Source organism: Aphidius gifuensis, linkage group LG3 (genome assembly GCF_014905175.1).
Source record: "Aphidius gifuensis isolate YNYX2018 linkage group LG3, ASM1490517v1, whole genome shotgun sequence".
Lineage (NCBI taxonomy): Eukaryota > Metazoa > Arthropoda > Insecta > Hymenoptera > Braconidae > Aphidius > Aphidius gifuensis.
In genome coordinates this window covers 4,927,207-4,951,816 of record NC_057790.1, presented here as the reverse complement: position 1 = coordinate 4,951,816, position 24,610 = coordinate 4,927,207, and the positions used below count along the sequence as shown (strand labels likewise).

Genomic DNA, 24,610 nt, shown 5'->3' with positions numbered 1-24,610 from the left:
TCGACCGTGAATCTTTGATAAACCTTTTTATCAATAAATTATTCTTGAATAAAATCTGGATTTTGTATTTAAGTAAAAAAATAAAACGAAACAAATTATTTCAAATATCTTGATGATTGAGGAAATCAAAGAGAATCGTCAATGAAAAGTTTACAAAATTTTTTACAAAAGCAGTTTTTTTTCTCATGTAACTAGTAGAAAAGACCGACGCGTCAGTCAGACATAGAGATAGATGGATAGTATAGCGTGTTTCATCGATCGTAAACATTAAATATTTAATCACCACCAAGAAAGTTCAATACTCGGACGTGTGGAATAGCATAAGAAAAGTCACGCTCTTGCTTATTATATGTGTATACGTGTATGCTGAACTAAAATAGGAAGAAAAGACGTTTTGGTATATACGTGCTGAATATATATATCTATATATAAAAAACAAAAAAAAAAAAAAAAAAAAAACGCAACTCTGACACCAATTCCCGCGTGGGTAGAGCTCTTTTTAAATTATTTAGTAAACCAACACATGACCACCACCTTTATCCCACATTTTACCAACCCTTAGGTCTGTTGAAAAAATATTTAATCTCTAAAAAAATATAAACAAATTTATTTTTCTATTGAAATTGATAATCGTGAAAATAACTTTTAAATTTTATATATAATTAATTTTAATAAAAAAAATAAAAACAACATTAAATAAAACTTATTGTTTAAACATCATTGTATTGTTTAATTTTAAAAATAAACCATTTATAATTTTCATGTGTTTCACAGAATTATTTAGATTCATGAATAAAATTTTAGAGGTTAGGAACTTGATTTCAATAAATATTCTGTATTAAATGCTGTATATAATTTATAAAGTATACCATTATTTTTAAAAATTTAACTACAGTTTTGATAAATATAATAATAATATTATAATAAGTGAATTAGTTTTAATGATCAGTATGATAATAAATATATTTGCATTTTCTTTAGGTCTAAAAAATATTTTTAAAAAATATAAACTCAATTTATTTTTTTATTTTAATTTTTTATATATATCGTTGATAAATTTATTATCTTTTAAATTTTATATATAATTTTTAAAAACTTTTTTTTTATAAAATATGAATATGATGATTGAGCAGTATGATAAAAAATTAATTTCTTTTTTTTTTTTATATTTAATTAATCATGCATGATATTGAAAAGATTCAATAACCAAAACAGCGTTCATACATTGTTCAAATGGCCGTATCGACAAAATCACAAATGTTAAAGGGGAAAAAGAGAAGAGAGAGAGAGAGAGGTGAGAGTAATGAAGTAGGGGGGTAGACAGAAGTGAGTGTGGACCCAAGCATGGTACTGGCACATAAATGTATCAGTGTGAAATGTATAATATGCAAATGGGTGGTGGCCTGTTCGCCACTAGTATTCCATAATTTTCCAAATTAAACTGTTTAAATTTTGCGACAGACTATATTGTTGTTATTGTTGTTGTTATAATAGTAGTAGGAGAATATATAAAGTTAACGCAAAACCGTGGTTACTTGACACAGTCAACTGAACAGAGCTATAGTATATATACACATAACAACCACCGATAGTTGAATATATGTATATAAAAGTGAGTTTTCCAAACAAAGTTTTCATAAATGAGCGTGAAACGGACGCGACAAAATTTCATTTGATCGAGGTAAAATATGATAAGCAAGTTAACCAATTTTGAATGATATTTCATTTTACTCTTCGTTTATCAAAATACTCAGTTTGACATGAGTATTTTGATTGAAAATTAAATATAATAATAAAGAAAATAAAATTTATAAATAATATTATATTTGTTGATTATTTTTAGTTATTAAAAATTTGATAAATTCAAAAATTTATAGAAAAAAAAAAAAATGGCAAAAAGAAAAAAAAATGTGCATTCATAACAAGCAAGTAGAGTCGATAAACAAGAACGTTGATATGATCTTTCTTGACTGTGCCCAACCAAAGTGAGTCGGGTTTCTTCCTGCCACTATCTTTCTATTCGGTGTTACACTTTTAAAAGTCTTTTTAGATAACGAGACTTTAATGGCTCAAGGCGATCGACTTTAGTCACACACACTGGCCATCCCCATATAGTCTCTCTATCCTCATCTAACAAGGCTGTGTGTTGGCTTTTCTCAGATTCAAATCACGTAGTTTGAAAACTTTTGGCCGGTTATCGAATTGTCTCTTCCTGATTCCTTTTCGTTTTCTTATATATGTATATATTTTTTCTTTTTTTTTCTTGCTCTTTATTTCTTGCATCCTTTTTTTTTTTTTTCAGTTGAATTTCCTTCGACTCGATTCACCACCGTATTCCTCGTTCATTCTAGTTAAACGGTGGAAAAACGGTTGAACACTCTTCTTTCCCGATTTTGTTGCCAGTTTAAAAACTAAACTTTATGTAGACTGTCTATTTTCACTCTAAAAAAGTAGAGTATAATATTCAGTACATGTATAAAATTTATATAAAAATGGTGTACATTCTTTTACTCGTTTTTTTTTTTCCTTTTTTTCTTTTTTATCACACTGTGCTGGTGATTAATTTTTGCATTAATAATATTATATGTCGCATTATAAAGGCTATATAGTCGTAACTAATTGTGTCTGTGTACACTTCTGAAATATTACGAAAAAAATAATGCAAATAAATACATTATTATCAAGTAACGTAAAATGACTTGTCAACTATGTATTATGTTTATTTTTTTTTTTATTATTATATTATATTTCATATAACCCAATACTACAACAACGATGATAATACACTTATTACCTATTTATAATGCGTAATAATAGTTATGATAATCAACGCAATATCGATCGAGCATATATACAAAGTGTATTTTGAATTATTAAAATCAGAAGGTAAAAAAATATTTTATATAAATTAATAAAATATCATTTACACGATATACTTGAAAAATCTACAAACAAATTTTAATTTACAGCAACAAAATAAAATAATAATTGCTTCATTTTTTTAATATATATAATAAACGAGTTATTAACAAAATTAATTATTCAATGACCTATATATTTATTGATATTAAATATTATATATTTTACTCTGATACCGTAAAATATTTAATTAAATTTATTCGAAATAATTAAAAAAAAAAATATATAAAAAATTCAGATGTATTTTAATTCAAGATATAATTAAAAATAAAAATTAAAAAAAAATTTCCTCTCATTATTGCAATGTAGCTAAGGGAATAGAGCAATAGCATCATATGTGCGACTGACGCCAGTATAGGGTGGGTCGAAACGACGTGGTGTCTATTTTTTTTTCTTTCTGTCAAGTACTACTACGGAAGTTGGGATTCGCGGGGGGTTGCTTTTACCGTTGTCAGGTATATAGTTGTATTGTATACAATAGTATTCGCGCTTGCGCAAAGTCTGGAGAATCGACGCACTGGAGCCGGCAAAAATTCAACTTTGTCGATGGGACGTAGTGCGAAGTAAGGGGAATTTTGTGAAACGCGCGCTCCGTTGCTTAGGGAGAGAAGCAAAAGCCCGTCATTCGAAGCCCGCCAACGGAGGTGCGAGCAGCCACGGAACGGGAGCACGTTCGATATTTTTTTGTGAATAAACGCGAATTCTTTTTAATGCCGAAGTAAACAAATTCCGTTCTCTGAAAATATAATAATTAAAAAAAAAAAGCATTAATTAATTTATTATCAAATGAAAAATTAGATTTTTAATGATTAATTTGACTAATAATAATTGATATAAATAAATTAACAAGTGGTGTGGTTATATCATTCAAATAACCGGTGAAACCGTGTTGAATTTTTTTGTCCATTTAACGAGGTGATTTATTAACATTAAAATTTTGTGAATCATTTTACAATTTTTGTGTACAATAAATTGGTTTTTTTTTTCTACTAATTATATATATTGAAAAAAAAAAAAAAATTAATAACAATCAAGTGCATATTTTGTGCATCGAATTCATTTGATAATTTTCTTTCTCTTTGGATTAATTTCAATCACTGTGTATTAAAAAAAACTCTATATAAAAATATCAGATCCTTGTCACATGCATGATTTTGAAAAAATCATTTGTATTGGATTAACCATTTATCGGTAAAACAGAGTCGATATTTAGAAATCGAATAAATTGAGATTGAGTATAACTGATCAAAAGTAAAGAGTTGATATAAAATAAATTACATTAAAGAAATTCTAAGCGAACATCAGTTTGTTTTATCTGACTAGTGAATAAAATTAAAAATACAACGATTTATAGATTGTTGTTTTGCGTGACTGTACACAAACAATCGAGAGAAATAACCGGTCACAGGTAATGCAAGCCGATCATTGCCGATTCAACACGAATCAGAAAGTTCGCGGGAACAGTGAAGGATAATAATTCAACGAGGACTTTTTTCTGTATTGTATTATCAGTTGAATTTAAAAATTTCTTTCTTTATAATTAAAAAAAATACATTTAAACGATTGCAATCTAACTGAATAAAAATAATTCTATTTGAAATAAAAATAATTTAAAAAATCGTTAAATAAAAAAAATACTATTAAAAATCAAATAAGAAATATAAAAATACAGATACGTAATACAAATTAAAAAGCAAAAAAAAAAAGAAAAAAGTCAACAACGAAGAAAATAAATAAGGGAGGGAAAAATAAATAACACATTGCCTCGAGGACTTTTCGACGGCTACCAATTGATCGTATAGCGAAAAACCTAGAGACAAAATTACTCTACAAAAAGGGTCTACGAGAGGAGTTTAACAAAGTGAGATAAAACGATATCGAAGCCCGAGGGAATTAAAAAAGTCAAACAAAATAAAAAGACAGCTAGGCAATATAAAGTAAAAAACTAAGACGAAAGAGATAAGAGAAAATAAAAAAAAGTAAAGAAAATAAAGAGTGACTTGAGGATATACCTGCATAGTTAGCAAGTTGCTTTATGCAGAAAGAAAATCTCATGCAAGCACGTGATAAGAGACGCAACGTCGTGTAGAGTACAACGTGAACAACCGGTTCTCTAGTTACCGCGTGAGACAAGGTGCAAAATCGTTGCATCTTTTTCTGTCTTGTCTTTTCCTTTATTTATTTTTTATATTCTTTTCAATCCTTTATTTCTTTTTGTTATCCTTGCAAGTGTGCTTGGTTACTCAAAAGTTTCTTCCACCATATCCAAGTCTCTGTGTCGAAGTGTAACTTTGTGTTGGTGACAACAAGCCTATACCAAGTGTGTTTGCGTGTGAGTGTATGTGTATGTTTATCCGCGTTTATTTTGCTTCTGCAAAAGGTACTCACGTAGCTTGCTTGGCCACACCACTGTCCACTTCTGTGTTGGACCCATTTATCCAGCTAATCTTATGCTGAGATCTATTGCTATTACCACTCATCAACAAGAAAATATATATCCTCGTGACTACGATATCTCTGTTGTTTTTTAATTTTTGTCTCACAAAACATTTACCACGTGACTCAATATAACAACGAGAACACGTGTGTAGCTAAGAGGTGACTTCCTGTGGATAATTTATCTTCCATAATTTATATAATACACACTCTGAAACTAACTAGTGGCAAAAGCGTGCTAAAAAGGGTATCGAGGTCCTACTAGATACTCTTGCAACGAGATAGTGTTTTCATCGAAGCGATCGTAAAGTTGGATTACATGTATATATGTGTACACAACATCCAGAGTAATCGAGAACAATAAAGTGTGTTACTAATTACGTTGCATATACTGCAAACCTGTGATTAATTAATTAACGGATCAATTAATTTGTCAAATCGTCGTGGCGCGTGAACGTGCACCGATTGCCAAACCACGTTTTAACAAAACTTGTTCCAATTACTTTTTTTCGTAATAAATATATATATTTATTATTAATTTTTTTTATTTTTTTATTTTAACTATTAAACTAAATTTTGGTTACTTTTTTTTTTTAATTCATCCGGTATGTGTTTCTAGGGTGGTTGAATAAATTGTTTATTTTTTTTCGCTCTGCTTCAACGAATTCTCGTTTTTTTTTTTCCTTTTTTTTGTATTTGTTTTTTTAACTCCGATCGTCCTCGTTATTTTTTGCCAGGGTTTGCACGACGATCGATATACCCCAACGTAATTGCCGACTTTGGCCACACCTGCGGGGGCCAATATACCTGTACGGCTTTTGAGAATTAACTTACTTTTTCGTGTGTTTTATTTATTTATTTATACAGTTTTTTGCTGTATATGTGATCAGTTCAGTGGTTTTATTTTATAACTGTTTACTTTTGCTACAGTGTTTATTTGATTTGAATTCAACGCTATTTTATTTCTTCGTTTTTATTGCAATTCAAGAAACGTGTTGTGAGTGGTAAAACTAGCCTATAGTTGTGTTTATCTTGATTATTGTATCCATCGACGTTGGTGAATTTATTTGAGTGATTATTGTTTGCATTGTTCTTAGTATAAAAAATATAAAAAAAAGTCACTTGGTTATTGTGCGATATTTGATATTACAAGCATACCACGTGGATAATTATTGTGATTTTATTAAGTGCGTTCAAGTGTTATAATACTTGGTCAACTTGGTCACATTGATAAGTAAGAAGTTTTCTCTCATTATCAATATTTATATATGTTACATTATAAAAAACAAATTAAAAATTATAGACGTTTTTTTTTAATTTTTTTTTCAACCACAAGCATATTATTTTATTATTTTTGACAGCTAGTCATGTAATCACGTTAGAAAATAAAAAACATGAAATAAAAATGTTTCATAATACAAATTGAAAATACCTCAAGTTTTAGTGGATAAATGTCTTGAGTTATGTCTTTACATCTGCGTATTTTCTCTATTAGAATTTACGTCGTTTTACGCTCTGCAGAATCTCACACGGTTTTCTTTTTTTACTTTTTTTTTTTTCCCTTGCCAGACGTAGAATACAGGGTATACGGATATCACCCCTTTCCAGTATTCATCTCACTTGCTCCAATTTTTTTTATTTATATTTTTTTTTACTGTAAATTTTTTTGCACACTTCGGAATTCATATATATATATATAGACACACGTACCTATACTTTGTTCACTCGACCAATTTCTTTTATTTATTTATTTTTTTCTATGTTTTCTTTAGTAGTTGTAGTTTTCACAGTTTTATTGCGAAATATTTTGCAGAATTTTGTAGATTATATGATCTTAGTCACCTTGGTCGGAAGGTAGACGAGAAAAAAAAATCGCTGAGTGAAAGGAAAAAAGGGTTCACGTGTTTATACAGTTGGAAAGAAAGATTGAAAACCGGTAATATCTTTGCTTCATTTTTTTTTTTTCATTTCGCTCATTTTTTTATTTGGTAGATTCCTTATATTTTTGTATCTTGAAATTGTGAAATGAAATGAATAAATAAATAAAAATATTGAAATATTTACAAAAATAATATTTATAAAAAACATATATACTAATTCTTTGAAAATATTTAAATGAAAATAGAGGTTTGGGAGAGTTTGTAGGTCTCAAAAGTTGTTGATACTCATCCCAATATTTTCAAGTAGAAATGACGATCCTATGAAAGTAAAATTTTATAATTATACGCGCGTATATACGACTTAATTAGAGATTGAAATACTTAATTGCCAAATGAGAAGCACGAGCAAATGTATGTATATATAGACTAGAAAACTTTATTCAACATCAATGTCAATGAAAGTTAGCAGATATTTAGAGTAAAAAAAAAAAAATTCAAAATTTTCATCAAACGTTATTCCTACGTTTGTGTTGATTATATTTTGTAAATATTTTATGAAAAGTAATTGCATAATTTGAATTTATATATTCACTATGAAGTAAATTTTTATAACATATTAAAATTTGAAAAAAATATTATTGATTAAAAGAATTTTATTATTTTTCTAGTCTTTAATCTTCTTGTGTCAAAGCCGAGTATTAGATATATAGTTTTTTATATTTATCATTACTGCAAAAGACAATAGCAAATATTGTCGACTCAACTTTAATGCAGTTAATGGATATATGAAAAAAAAAAAAAACAAAAACAGTTGGTTACTTCACCACGATCTATCGTGGTCTGAAGAAAGACGTGACTACAATAACTGCGTTTGAATCGTTTCCTTTTTTTTTTTTTCTCCAGTCAACAATTCTTCAGCAATTCCACCCACCAATTCACCACTATCACTATCATCTTTTTGTTTTTTATTTTATCAAGTTTTTATCATTTGTATGCGAGTACTCGATGCTATTTCAACACACGTTCTCGTCTTTTATCCTTGATGATAGTATACTATTTCACTTCGGCATCTCCATTTTCAGTGGATACTCTATATTCTAAAATGAAATCGAAATACAAACGCATATTATCAATTTGAGTTAATTTATTCGATTTTCGATTAAATAAATGAAAAGTAAAAAAAATCATAAATAAAAAAAAAAAAAAGTCAATAGAAAAGCAAATAAGAAAAAAATTCGTTGATTTTTTTTTTCAAATATATATTCAAATATAGATTTAATTAAAAATATAGGAAAAAGCTCTATAAGTAGTGAAAGTCTGAAAGCCAATTGACCCATATTAAATTCAACTAATGATTCGAATGGAAAGCCCATTGAAATACCGAATCTCATGAAAAAAAAGATAAAAAAAAATAAAAAAATTCTGAAATTTTTCAACCATCTCATTGAGATTTATCCTCTTTGCTGAATTTTCATTATATAATTATTTTTATTATTATTATTTGTCCGTGTAAGACTTGTACAAATAATTAGTATGAACTTTCAAAGTAAAAAAATTGAAATTCTGATATTACTAGTCAAGTTGAAAGAAAAGAAAAGTGCTTGTACTATATATATATATATAGGTATATCTATATAATTGAGGGGTGACAGCTACACTGGGCTTATTGAACAGACTTAATTAAGAAGTTTATTTAAAGCTATATTTAAAAAAAAATCATATTTCTTTGTTTATTATAATTATTATTATTAATTTAAATATTTATTGTTATTATTTTTGTAGGTGGCCAATTCGACGTTCATCTTTTCTTCTAGACAAGGTTTCACAAACGGCCTCAAGATTCAGCCCGACATCATGCCTTGGTTCATCCTATTTTTACTTCTACTAACGGTGATGGAGGCCTTCCCCAGAGAGGCAACCTGTTCACGTCTACCGGACATATTCTGGAACTCCACCAATCCAATGTGAGTCACGTTTCATTTTACAATTTTAAATTTTTTTCTCTCTCATTTTTTAACACATGTATATTTTATTATTTTGTCAAACAAAATTGCATCTTCAAATTACTGCTGAAATATTATATTTAATATTGATTTAAATTATTTTCACTATATATGTACCCAATTTTTTTTTTCTTTTATTATTTTGAAAATAAGCATAACACGTATTGCGGCTTAAGCAAAATACTGAATTGAAAGAGCAATGAGAAACATCCGGTGTTGGTCTGGCACCCTCATGAGTTTATATATAACATATACACGCTCACAAAATGCCAAGAAAATGGCTGATATGTTCTTTCACTACCTGTATTCATTTTGATTCGGTACTCTGGACTCTGAACATTTTTAAACCCTTTTTCTTTACCCCATTCCTCTTTCTCTACCTGTATATATACATGACTGACGTGGGGCTACATGCAGTACGGGCATGCCACTCTTTGTTCATTGAAATCAGCACGCGATACTATTTTATAAATTTTATTTTTGTAAAATAAAAAAGCAGTGATAGAATCCGTTGGTATAACATTATATGTTTTTACAATTCAAGCCATCTCGTGGAGTTTTGCCAAGTTGTTACGAAAAAATGACAAATTTATTTCAGCTTCTTTGCGTCCATTATAAAATTCATCTATTGTATTAAACTTTTTTTTTTCTCAAGATATTAATTTTGAATATACATGTATAAATAATATACACAATAGATATTACAATCATTTACACAAACCCAAACACACACACAGACAATAGAAAAGTTAAAATTAATCGAGCATTATGAATAGATTTGAGGGGTTGCAATAAGTATATCGACTGAAGGAAAAAAAAAAATGAAAATAAAAGAATAAGAAAAAAAAAATGGGAGGGGTAAAGTTTTTGTCTTGGGGTGAATGCTGATAAATCGGAATCGATCGTTGATAAGATTTCACTGCAAGCAAATGCGCGCTAGATGGTTTGTCGATCGCGTACTCTCGCTTATGCTTCAATAGAGCTTAACTTTCGTAGTGTCACTTTCTTTCCACGTGGACGACAACGTAAAAATTCAAGAAGATTGTTGGCACAATATGCAGCTAAATTCTTTATCCCTAAATACATGCATACACACACATATTATGAGAATATTCGTGAACGAAAGAGGAATACATATACTTGTCTAATAAAAATAAAAATTGAACGACTATTTTTTCGTTGTTTTTTCTTTTAAATTTTATATCTTTTGCATTTTCAATCTGTATTGTTGTTTTTTTTTTTATATTTATTTTCAATTATCCACTTTTTTTATTTTTTTTTGTGAAATAAACTTGTCGTATATATTATATAGTGTATATAAACATCTAATGTGTAATTTATTATACGAAATTGACTTTGCTGACGCTCGATATTTAAACTAAAACTTGGGCAAACTGGCAAAGAAAAAAATGTTAATACAGGTGCAAGTATATAAGAGGATACACAATAAATAAATGAATAAAAAGTTTAAGTGGTCGGTAGAAAAAAAAAGATAAAATAAAAAAGAAAAACGTGAATATTTTTATAGTATAGTGAAATAGATACTTTATTAAGTATATACTTTCTAGAAAATATAGATCGAAAACATTTTATATTTTACATATAGGGCAAATATCGTTGAGTCTAATCCCATTCTACATAATATTCCTGTCCTTATACTTTTATTTCTTGAAAGTCAATAAAATTGGGCTTTTTGGTATTTCGATATCTTCACTTATTGAAGCACATATACAAAACAGTAATATAGAAAACAAAATTAAAGTTCTTGGGGACAACACTTGACCTCATATTTCATAAAACCTCATATCCTTTGGATCGAACTATAGCACAGGTCTCTTTAATCTATGAATTCATATGTTCTCGAGTAAATTACATACCTCTATTTCTTTATTTTTATTTTCTCAAACAAAAGAAAAACAGAGGAAAATTATTTTCAAATTTTATATTATATATCAGATTAAATTATTTCTGGTGTATAAATTCATTGTATAAAAAAAAAAAAAAATGAACACCAAAAAAAACATGAAAAATAAATAAAAAAAGCGACATGAAAAACAAATGATGATGCTTTCTTGGTTAATCATCAAACACCCTTCGTCACGCTTTCGATCATCCCCCATGTTATACACATTGTTTATTTTTTTTATATTTTTTTTATCCCCTTCAAATATGTGCCCGAAGCTTTCATCGTGGTCGCATTCACCTCGTAGCTGCTTTCAGTGAGATTGATAATTTATTTAAGTGCCAACACACACAGTAAATTCACAGTGAACCATCGAAAATCAAAATATCATAGGTTACAATAGAAATGAATAACGCATATATAGGTTATACCATGATTTTATTTGTTCGAAACAAAAAAAAAAAAAAAGAAAATAAATAACTTTGCTTTGTTGGACGATTTTTCATTGAGTTTTTCCCCTGAAAAATCTGCACATTCACCATTTCAATGTCATCATATATATATGAACAGGATGAGTGGACAACGAGAGACATTTATCGAGCGGTTCAATCGTTCAAACGTTTTCGCATTGATTACCAAGTGGAGAATATTCGTTTCGAGCTTTTATTTATTTATTTTTTTATTTTTACTTCTTTTTTTTTTTTTTTAATTGTTTTTTTCAACTGTCTGGTAGCCAGACAGTGTTTGAACATGTCTACCACCTACTGAAAGTCCATTAAACATATTTCAAACACTCAATTTACAGCAGAATAATTTCATCTTTTGTTTAAAAAAAAAAACATTTATTTTTTCTTTTATTAAAATATTTGGATACTCTGTATGGCTGCTTTTTCTAACGCTTTGTTTGTTGAGAGTTATTCAAGCACTTCAAGTCCTCAGCAGGTATTGAGCTTTGAAAGTGCGCAAATGTTATACCTGAGAGCGATAAAGTTTTGCCGAATTTTATGTTTGTCTTTGTATATTATTTGGCTCGCGTTAGAGTCTAAAAGAAATTAAAGAACGAAATAAATAAAAATGAATGTATGAACTGTGTTTTGACGAGTGTTATTTAATAGAGTTGTGGTAGTCAAAAAGTTTGATGCATTTATTGATATTTAAACAAGAAAATTTTATTTTTGTTTGTGGACATGATATACCACAACCTCACTGGCTTCGTAATATTTCTCAGTATGTCCGTTGAAATCGAAAACCTCAGCAGAAAACTTTTATCCTTGTTCATACTTGAAAGTACAATAAAAAAAAATAATAATAATAAAATAAATAAATAAAAACAACAACTAGAAAAGTTATAAAAATAAAATATAAGGAAAGTGAAAAGCAAAGCTTTATCAAAAAGTCAACGAGAGAAAACAAAAAAAAAAAAGTAAAACAGTCCTCTAGACGTTATACACATTCTCGAACAATTTTTTTATGAGAAAGTTTTTCTTTTTTTTTTTCATTGATTGTCATTGCTAGTTTAGGATATTCTTGAAATTGAAATTCGATATTCTCACTGAAAAAAAATAAAATTGTTATTTATTCTTTTAAACATTTTATTCTACAATTTTTATTTTATTCATTTGGTTTTTTTTTCTCCTCATTTTAGGAGTATATTTTATTTTTTTCCAATTTGTGGGAGTCCTTGTGGGCCATTTGGATATCGAGAGGGTAAACTTTCTGATTGTTAGGGTTAGGGAGAAAAGGTCTGTGTCATACGTGCCTATATACCACAACATTTATACTCACAAATATATCGAATTTTTCCATGCATAAAAATGAAAAAAAAAAATACGCAAATCCTTGTTGCATTTATATCACACAGATAATAATAATTTATACCAGAAATATTTATAGAATGATTGAGACTTGGAAAGAAACACTGAAGTATTTTTATTAAAAAATAATAATATATTTATATTACGTTATGGTTATATAAATCTCATTGCTTAATTTTTTATTCTATTTTTTTTTTAATATAAAAAAAAAAATAATATATGATAAATCCCAAGATTGAAACAACAAATAACATCAAGATAATATCAAGATGTTCAATATTAATGCTCTTTTTTTTTTTTGCTCATTCCCATTACATTTTTATGCCGCAACTTTTTTTTTTCTCATTTATATCATCCAACCCTTAGATTTATGAGAATCCGATGATGTAGCAAGTTTTTGATAAAATGCCGGACATCCATTAAAAAGTTACTGCAACATCCATAAAGCCTCTAAGATCTCAAATGATGGTCTTTTTTTTCTTATGTTCTTGCATCATTACACTTAATGTTCTTCTTTGAAAATATGAACAAAAGATTTTTAAAATAATTTAAAAATTAAGATTTATTTATTTTTTCAATTTTAAATTAATACCAAATTAATACATTTATCGGTACATTTTTTTGACAATATTTATATATATAAACTTTATCACAAGTTTACTGTACAATAAAAATTATTTATGGACTTGACCATATTAAATGTTTATTTGTTAAGATGTAAATGACATGATAAGTACATATATTTCAGCTTAATATTTGTAGGGAAGTGAACAAATAGACATAAATCGTGAGCAATTTTTCTGATTGAAGAGTAATGATTTCTCTTGGGGGGTAGTTAAATAAAGATAGAAAATATAAAAAAATAAATCAAATAAAATAGAGCAAGAGAGAAAAAAAATTATATATAGGAAAAGAGGGAAGAAAAAGTTAGACCAGCGGGAGATTGCGATTGGCAATTGGAATTGACGACTTGTTAGATGGTTAACGTGTCGATAATGAAGTTCATAGTGCAGAGTATTTTGAGCTTCCCCAAAATGTGAATCAGAGAGATTACGTCAAGTGCAAAAAATAAAATGAAAAAAAAAAAAAAAAATATTATATACATGAATATACATGTAGTGTATGGTATACGCAATCACAAAATATATATAGTTATGTATGTAGTTCGTCACAGGAGGCTTCTCGGCAGATGCACTGTCGCGGTACAAACTGATTATCCAACACCGTGACGCAGCCCTCGACTGGCTCTCTGGGTTATAAAGCACAGCTGACGCTAACTATATATATATGTATATTGTATATTCATCTTGCTTCCACACATATTGTGAATGTATAACAACTGAGTATACTCGAATTCAACGTGTGTGTATTTGCCACCCACCTCTTCTTTTGTCTTTTTCAACACATATAATATCTTTACAGTCTACTTGAACATGCACAGCCTCTTACACCCCTTGTCTCGCTGGTATGGTGTGTATCAGAGACAAAATCCCTTCTATATTTTTGCACGTACAAATCCCACAAGTTTGCACCCTATACTCTTTCTTTCTCTCTTTCTTTTTCTATCATCAATATATATACTGTCCAAAAAACGAGGTCCATTAAGTTAGCGCAACCCTCATATAGCACTATCAATCGGGACCTTGGCAGGAATTTATTCTACACTGAGAGAAATATTAACTAAGAATTACAAACGTAAAAGAAAAAAATACAAAATAAATAGTAAAAACTGCGTTCCCCCGTCATTTATAAGAATTATTCGCATATTGATAGATAATTTTTACAATAAAATTATGTAAAAAATCTGGCCATTGACTATATACACTACTAAGCCATAAAATTTACAAATTTTATTGTAATTTCTGTTTAAAAAATGACTAAATTCACGACATCACAAGTAAAATCTAGCAGACTGAGAATTTACCACTACCGGTTTTAGAATTTACTAAATTTTATTTTCAAATTATTTAAAAGTTAATATTTTTGTGTTTAACAGTTTGTGCTAGATTCACGGAGAATAGCAATCAATTCCCGCCAACATTTTTTCTTTCTGTTTACACGCTCAAAACTCAAAACTAATTGTTAAATAGAAAAGTTATTCTGATAAATTGTTTAGAAATAAATAACCAACATAACCCCGCTTAACCCCATGTACCTAGCTTCAAAGATATGCTAGAAATGCTTAAAATTGCATGACAGTTCAATCATTTGTTCATCAATTATTATCTTTTGTGTTATTTCGTCCCACAAACAGAATTTTTACAAAGCATATATAGTAAAAATATTTAAGTCTATGCTAACTTTTATATGTCTACATGATAATTTTATTATATATATAAGAATATTTATTAAATTGTGCAGTATTTTATTCAACCATATAATAATTTTTATTGTTTTCTACAAAACATGTATGTGTTTATTTTAATTAACTATAACTCATTATCTATGAGATTAATCAAAAAAGTAATTCATTATAAATTGTTTAGAATTGAATTTTCGATAATAAACTTCACTAACCCCATATCCATCTGCGTGAGATAACGATGTATAGAGGCTTGAAGTAACCCAACAATTTTTTGACATTTTAAACATTTTACATATTTTATTGTGAATCCGACTCGCGTACAAATCCCAGAATTAAAACAAAAATTACAAAGTACTATAGTAATTTCTAGCCAACCATGATTTTAATTTTTAGTTAAAATTTCTCTCAGTGTACAAAAAAATGCATCAGTAGGTTTTTTTTTAAATAATCAGGCAAATAGATATAAGTTTCAACTATATTTTGAAAAAAATTTTCATCACGAAACAAGCTTTATTTAATATTAAAGAAAAATTGAAATTAATTTTTATATTTTTACATTTTTTAATCTTGTTTCAAGGTCTTGCATAATTCAAATAATTAAAATAATATTTTTAAAGTTTTAAAAGTTGATTTATATTATATAATATATTCCTAATATAAAAAGGACAAACATCATCGGTCTTCCGAACATTTGATTAGTCATTGTTTTTTTCTCACTTACTCTCATTCAAATTTCTTTGTTGGCCGTTTTCTATTATTTTTTTATTTATTTCGTTAGCAACGAAAAAACAACGAAAAAAAGCGAGTAAACAAAATTTTTTTTGATATTTTTTTTTTTTAAATTGACATATTAAGCTAGCACAACTTTTTAAATAATTATTAGATCTTGATGCAATTGGGCTTGAAATTTTGTGCGAATTATGTGTTTTTTATGTGTGAAGAAATAATTTAAAAACAAAATTTTTTTAAATATTTTTTATATTTTTTTTTAAAATTGACATATTAAGGTAGCACAACTTTTTTAATAATCATCGGATCTCGATGCAATTGGGCTTAAAATTTTGTGCGAATTATGTGTTTTTCATATGTGAAGAAATAATTTAAAAACAAAATTTTTTTAAATATTTTTTATATTTTTTTTTAAAATTGACATATTAAGGTAGCACAATTTTTTCAGTAAACATTCAATCTTGATGTTATTAGACTAAAAATTACGTGTGAATTATGTGTGATTTATGTGTAAATAAATAAATTAAAAAAATTTTTCGTCAATTTATTCATTCTTTTTTTTTGTCTTATGATAATACTTGTGTTTATAAAATCAATGAAAAATGAACTTTTTAGAAGGTATAGATACAGGCGCGCGTAGCGCGCCAATGTGCTCGTATATAAAAATAATCAATCATTTTTTAAATTTTAATTATAAACAATATAAAAATATATTTTCAAAAATTGTCATATAATAAATGATAAAAAACCATACGTCAAACTTTTAGATTTTAAAATATTTTTTATTTTCTTTACTATTATATTTTATATTATTTGAAATAAATAAATATTTTTTCTATTTTTATATACTCAAGAGTTTTATTTGTTCGGATATGGCAGGTGCACGTGTAGAATCCTCTTTGGGGCAAATACATTGGGCGGCAACCGTTAAATAATATATTTGTTGAGAACGGTGCTCCTTGCACTCTGGGTATCTATCTATAACAGTCAATACAAAATGTATATACCAAACTATATATTATATATAAATTGTATATTGTATATACATAGGTTAGGATAGTGAAAGATAGTTAAAGGGGAGTTTCATTATAAAATGTCGGTTGTTTTATGCCCCGGAGTGCCAAGCCACTCGGTTTGTTTCATAGATGCTATTCGATATTATTGGCAAGCTGTCTTTATAAAAATGACTGTCACAAAATGTCACAGTCTGTATGACAATTATACCAACTCGTATATATATATACACTATATTCGATTTGAAGAAAAATAATAACAAAATAATCAAAAAAAAAAATAAATAAAGTCTGTCAATTTTATTGAAATATATATATATAGATTATTTTTTATTTTTGAAAAGCATGAAGGTGTACTTGTCGTATACTCAGGGCTAGCTCGATCGCAGTGGTCCACTGTTGTCGGATTACTCGGGGATTTACTTCGGGAATTGATACTACGTTTCAACGAACCGCTATATACAGTATAATGTATAGATATATTTGTAGCTTTGAAGAAGAGTCGAGAGTGACCATACACATCTAGCCAATGTCCTCGAGAAACTCGAGCACCTTTTCGTCGAGCCAATTTACCCACATTCCTTGAAAAAAAAAAATAAATTCATTTCTGTTTCTTTTCTTTTCATTATTATTATAACTTTTTTTTTTTATCTATCCATTTATTTATCTTTTTATTTTCAAAGAAATATCTATTCAGTCGAAAAAATAGTAGATTTGAAAAAGTACTTAACTTATAGGCAATATATAAATTCATTGTTGTTCATACATCTTTGAAATTTTTTTAGGATACAAGACTTATGACGTCGTGTTAGTAATAACAATGTATTGATGATGTTGCAATGTGTATTTTAGTATCGACATAGTATCCTTGATATTATTTCTATGCATATATTAGAAATTTTCCATGTATAGATATGCAAATTGTATAAAGTCACTCTTGTTGATGTAGTTTGTAGTTTAGATCACCATCAGATAATAATATCCTATTAAAGTCATAAAAATTAAGACACGCAAAAGCTATATATGTTTAATAATTAACACGTTCTATGGAGATTTATGAATTTATAGTAAATTTGTATAATTATTATGTTGTAGTAATAATCTAAATTAGTAAATTAACATTCAATTCATATTTAATAAATTCTATATACTTGTTTCATATTTATAGTTAAAAATTAAAATTATAGAAAACAGAAAAAAGTTGTTATTCTAATATTTATATATGCATTATTAGAGACACGCAAAATTGGATAATCTGCTTGGTGTCTTTAGGCTCAGTGTTGATCCTCTGGTGGTCCAAAGCCGTTGTCTGGTTTTGAATTTACATCGATTTCCATCGGATTGTTCATGCAAATCACTAGAGTTATTATTGCACTTTGACACTAGGGGATATGTATATATATTATATACAATAATACAGAAGTATATATTTATTTTATTGATCATCAAGTGCCTAGGGATTTAGTAAATTATGTTTTATGTAGTCTCGATGTGAGAGCCAATGTAGGAATATAAATATTAACTTCGTTATTCTACGTCATTGAAATATATATATATTTTTTCTCACTTTTAAAATTCTTTTTTTTAGTTATATAAAATGAATATATACGATTTTATTATTGTAGTATCAAGGCAGAAAAAAAAGTAGGACTATTTCTGATTAAAAATTGATTTGAAATTTTTGTAAGTAGTTAATATCAGTATTCTATGAAACGGAAATTAAAAAAAAGCAAATTTCATGATTATAATGATTGGTCTCGTTTTGTAAATTAATGATTATACTAAATATACCTTGGGAGCTTTTATATACCTTCGTTTTTCACTTCATCCTTTAAAATGCCAGTAATCTTTAGCTTTTTTACTTGAAACCAAGCGATATCCTAGATGATCCTTTCAAACCTAAAAAGACTAATCGATCTTGAAGCTTCTTTACTCAAGATCTTTAAGCTTTTTATACTTAAAAAAGTAAAGAAATGAATAATAAGAAAAAACAACTTGTTAGGAAAATTGCATTTTTATCATTGAAATATTTATTTATACAAGTTTTATTTATTTATTTATTTATATTTATTTTAACTGTGTTATTATAAAAAATATTCAAGCGTATTTTTTTGAAGCGGATGTTGTTGCCTGCACAGGAATATCCTTATATATATATAGTTTCGAATATTCCTAATCAAATATAAACAGATGGAAGTTACAGGTAATTGAGTGAGCTATATAATTTAAGGGAGGTGATTGTGAAGGAAAGGGGATAACAAGTAATCTTATTCAAAATCTCTTTTGACAAAGACTAGACTATTACGACATTTATATATTATTCACGTTCTTTGTATTCACTATATACAGTTCAATGCCCTGTATCGTTGTCCAAATAATTCTCATGATATTTTGTAATACAAAAATAAAATAAAAACTTGATATAAATAAACAAGCTCTTTCGAAAATTGAAAATATTTTGTGATTGATATTTGTAATCGTTTATTAGTGTGCTTTGAAAACTTTTCAATACTCATGTAATACGGATTTTTCATACGTTCATTGTATAAAAGTAGTTTTCAATTGAATTTATCCATTTTAATATTTTTCTTTTGTCATTTTTGAGCTTAAAATTTATAAAACAAAATTTATATATATATTAAACTTTGCTATTATGTCTGTGTTAGTTTTATGTATTAGTTTAGTGAAAAAAATAATAATTTGAATAATATTCATTTAGAATATGATATGAAAAAAAAAAGAATTATAAATGTATGGCGAGAAATTCTCTCTAGAAATTCACATGAATGGAATATACTGGTGAGAAATATACAAAAAAAATAAAAATAAAAATAAAAAAAGAGGGTATACAGAGGTTGAGAATCCAAGGACCCTCGAGTGGCTATTAATTCGGCACACTCTCTGGATCCTGTCCCACAATAAGCGTGAAATGCCAATTCATATTCCTTGTGTACCGGTTTCCGAGAATAAAAAGTGGGTGCACTCGTAAAAAAGAAAAAAAATTCCTTATAAAGAATTGATAAATTTAAATTTCTCCTTGAAATTATTTAATCGTGTATATCCCCTTTAAATAATTTGATATTTAAAATTTTTTTTTATTCTCTTTTTTCATTAAAAAAAAATATACATACAAATATTCTTACAAAAATAATTATTTAAAAAAAAAAAAAGTAATTATTTTCTTGATAAAATTTCCAAGAAAATATAAAATCTAGATGATTGCCTAATGAATTATCGGATCAATGAGCAATTTATAAAAGGTACTGTATAATTGATGGGCGTGTGTTGAATATTGTTGGCAGGTTTTTAAGACTTTAAAAGGTTTTGATGACGAAGGGGTGTTGGTTAGAGATGGTTTGTGTGTCTCGAACATCAGAGAACATTCACTCAAAATACGGCGCATGCTGTTACCACATATATATTCATCGAGCGAGTATCGGGTAACTCGAACACGATGTGCTCTCCAGTTTGTTTTTTTTTTTTTTTTTTTTACTTTTTTTCGCGAGGCACTTTAGGGAACTGACTAGCTTCAATATAAGAAATAAAAAAAAGGAAGAAAGGATGCCTGGCTACTGGCTAAAAATTAAAGTAGTCGGATCAAGAGAAGAATACAAAAATTAAAATGAAAAAAAAAATATTTATATATATAAAATAAAGAATATTGAAATTTACAAGTGAAAAAAAAAAAAAAAAAACCATGAAATTGCGAAAAAAAAGTTAACCGGTTTACCTGTCGGTAGACAAAAATGGTAGCCATGTGTGCAGATATATATACGACAAAATACCAATTCCCCAATAATACAGGGTGTTCCAATTGTTTCGTCACACAAATCCCGACCTTTTTTCGTGCCACGCGTTCACATTTCAATCAATGGTTGCTCGAAACACTCGACTGAATTAATCAAGCGTTATTTACAATTGGAAACGAATCCACGAGAGATACATATATATATGTAGTTGTATATAAAATATATTCGTGGGACAAAATGAATTAAGAATATTACAAAGGGGTTTTTGATATGCCAAATTTTCAACAATGAAAATAAAAAAAGAAAAAAAAAAAAAATCCTATTTTACGCGCTTTTCAATCGTAATGAAAATAATCTTGTTGCTTTTATCATTAAATTTTTTTATTGTCTTTCCCATTTGTAATATAAATATAAATAAACAAAAACCATTCAAATTTACAATGAAAAGAAAATTAAATTATATTATTATGACAGAGTTTTTTGTTTCGCAGTATATATTAATATAGTATTTATTTATAATTTTGAATAGTCATTAATTGAAAAGCTTTATGTTGAACTGACGTTATACTAACCAGTCATTGTGTGTACTTACTTGATGAGACGAATGGACAATGTATATTGTCGACGTTAATTCGTCGTTGGATGAATTGCATGCGCCAATTCACAGACAAACATTGGACATGGTTAATTTCGCGCTACTGTGATTTTGAGTATAATACATTTCGTTTGTAGATTGTTTTATCTGTATAAAAGCGATATGTGTGTAATCTATGAACATATGAGTTTGTGTCTATATGGGTTTGTAAAAATAGCTAAACGACAAGGGGAAGGGCAATATATCTCTTTGAAGAATATACAGGCCGGCCTGTGGTTATATTTTTTATTTTATTTTTTTCTAGTTTAATATAAAAGTATAGCGGATCGTTAAGTTTATATCGTGCAAATATTGCATGTCACTGACTGTTTACTTGTTCAAGATTTAGTATCTTTTCATTTATTTTTTATAATAAAATAACAGTTGAAAAAAATAATTTTAAAAAATAAAACAAATTATATTTGATTATTTATATGATGAAGGGAAAATTATATTTGATTTTATGGTTTGGAGATTTGCTTGTTTTGTATTTTGATTTTTTAGGATAGTGTACAGATTTTAGTATATAGTATTGAATATATATTCTGGTCACGACGATGAATATGATGCGGGCAAAAGGGTCTGTCATTTGAAAGCGAACTGATATAATACCATCCCTTTTAAATAGGGTCGAGATATGAAAGCTATTGGGCAGAAGGAGATCCGCTTTAATTACGTGGGCTGTTTGCCTATATATTGTTGCCTAATATTTGCAAGATCGATCAATAGCTCGACGTGCGTTACTCGTGTTGTAAAATAACTGACGGCAATATACATAGAATGTACATGAACATAGATTTTAGATTTTCATGACTCCAGTCTTCTGAATTTCTATTTGAGGGATAAATTAAATTAATAATTGAAAAATTAAAAAATAAAATAATATAAATAAATAGGTTCAATTCAAAATACCTGACAATTTCAAGTGAGACGACAGATGGTTTTTAATTAAAGAGCTGGTTCTTTTGGTTTTAAAATTTAAACGCCACCAAACTTTCTCATTATTCTGACTTTGTTGATTTGCAGTTTGAATTTCATCTCGTTTTGCCAACTGAGCTTGCCAACTGAGCTTTATATGCATATATATATACACTGTACTTATACTTCAATTTTTTTTTTTTCTTACATTATTGTAACAGATTGAAAGTAACTTAAGGCTATTTAATTTTTCACTATGATAATAAAACAAAATTAAATTAAAATTAATAAAATTAATTTTTATTTATTTTAAATTATGTGTAAAAAAAAAATATAATTTTCAATTCATCATTGTATATTGTGTTGGGGAATATTTAGAAAAGTCAAAATTCCGTCAGTATAAAGCCTCTGGAGGCCTGTGTAAGACTCGAAGCTTTAAACTACTTGACGCATGGTGATGACAAGAACAACTCACACTTTCACAGACTTTGGATCTGTTAGACTTTGCCAATGAGTAAACAATTTGTAATTTGCCAAAAAACATGAAGAAAATTAATTACTTTATACACGTCAAGTGTAGTCTTAGGATAAAGATTTCAAGCAAGTTGTCTCTGTTGTGTCACTTTTGTTTTAAATTATATATACTCTGAGTATTTGAATAATATGAAAAGAAAAAAATTAAATAAATTAAATAAATAAAAATAAAACAAAGTAAATAAAAGTCAAAGACAAATTTGATTTAAGTATAGTTTTAGTGCGTGTTTTGAATGTATATAGTTGTTGATGTCTAAAGTTTTGTCCATGAACTTTTTATCATTGCAACAAACCATAATCTAAATTTTTATTTTTTCGTGTCTCGATTGCATCAACCCATCATCTTTAAATTATACTGTATAGCATGATAACTGAATCCCATCACTGTATATGTATCAAGTTTGTTGAGACCTGACAAGAAATTTTATTTATTTTTTAATTTTATTTTTCATTTATTTGTATAAAGAAGAAAAGTTGCTTGATAGACTTCAGAATATACAAGTTTTCCTGTGATGTTATGCCACAAACAAATCAAAAGAAAGATTGAAGACGAGAGTTTAATACTCATGGTGTGAGAGTTGTACATCTATACTGTCATTATAAAGAGAAGGAAAGTGAGAGAGAAAATCTGAATTGGATCCTTTGCCATGGCTCTCTTTCTCTTCTCTCGGGCGATCACTATAAAGTCAATGAATTCATTTGGAACTCTGGCTAGATACTAGTATCTTTGCATGTCACTTTTGTCTTCTCCATTTGACTTATTTTCTCTTTGTTTTACTCGTCTTTTGACTTCATAAACCTTCATTGCACAGTGTTTCTCTTTCTATTTGTCCAATCTCTGATGAGATTGCGGAAATTATGTCATCTCGTAGCTTGTTACTATCCTAGTCGTTCCCTTGACGAACTTGTGGTCAATATAGTTTTGTGGTGTTGCCACAAAACATCGTTTTTTCAAATGGTACATTGATTTTTAAATTGCAAAAATTTTAACATTTATTTATTCATACTTTTAGAATTGAAAGTATATATTATTTTGTAATTAATATTTAATAATAAGCTTCAGGGGATAAAAAATTTACTTTTAAGCTAGGTACTTTGAAGCTTTTAAAAGATTATAGAAAATTATTTTTAAAAGATTTGTATCTATATTTTATACAACTTCATCATCTGTTTCAACCATAAAACGTAAAAGCAGAATGGTATTTTTTTTTTTACTTACATCTTTATGACTTAATAGAAAAGAAATAAAACTATCTAAAAATATATGTAGTAGTTGTAATTGGTTATTATGAACTCTATAAATAAATTTACATAATTGCTTTTTTTTTAAAAATTCATAATGAATATGAAATTAGTAAATGCGATAAATGTAACTGGATACATTAATAATAAATAAAAAAGTTGACAATATCATTTGACAGTTGCTAAGTTAACAAAGATTTACAATCGTGTTATTTAAAGTATTTTTATAAATTGTATTTTATCACGCTAACTTGAGAAAATAATAATTACAACTACCAACGATAATAAAGAAAAAAAACGACAAGTTAGTTTATTATTATAACTATATTAAAAATTTTTACTAATAAATTGTGCAAGTTTTTTTTTTTTTTTCAATCAACTCATTTGTCTTGACATTTGAGATAATTGACCTTTGAAATTAATTGACAAATACAACTAGAAGATTATTCTGTGTTCTACAATATAATCAATTAACAAAATAATTTTTTAAAGTTATGAATAATTTCGAAAATAAAGATTGGTCTGTGCTTG

General features: G+C 27.5%; 1 protein-coding gene across 2 annotated transcripts in view; it reads left to right on the top strand.

Moving 5' to 3' along the window:
- Nucleotides 1-24,610, top strand: part of LOC122851596 (ephrin-B1) — a 509,511-nt gene that overhangs the window by 7,484 nt on the left and 477,417 nt on the right. The window contains exons 1-2 of one of the 2 annotated variants that reach the window (XM_044150939.1): nucleotides 3,553-6,589; nucleotides 9,018-9,199. In XM_044150939.1, the coding sequence (XP_044006874.1) occupies nucleotides 9,090-9,199 (110 nt within the window). In that variant the 5' untranslated portion in view covers nucleotides 3,553-6,589; nucleotides 9,018-9,089. Of the gene's footprint in view, nucleotides 1-3,552; nucleotides 6,590-9,017; nucleotides 9,200-24,610 lie in introns of those variants that run through there. The other variant, XM_044150938.1, reaches the window with a different exon arrangement.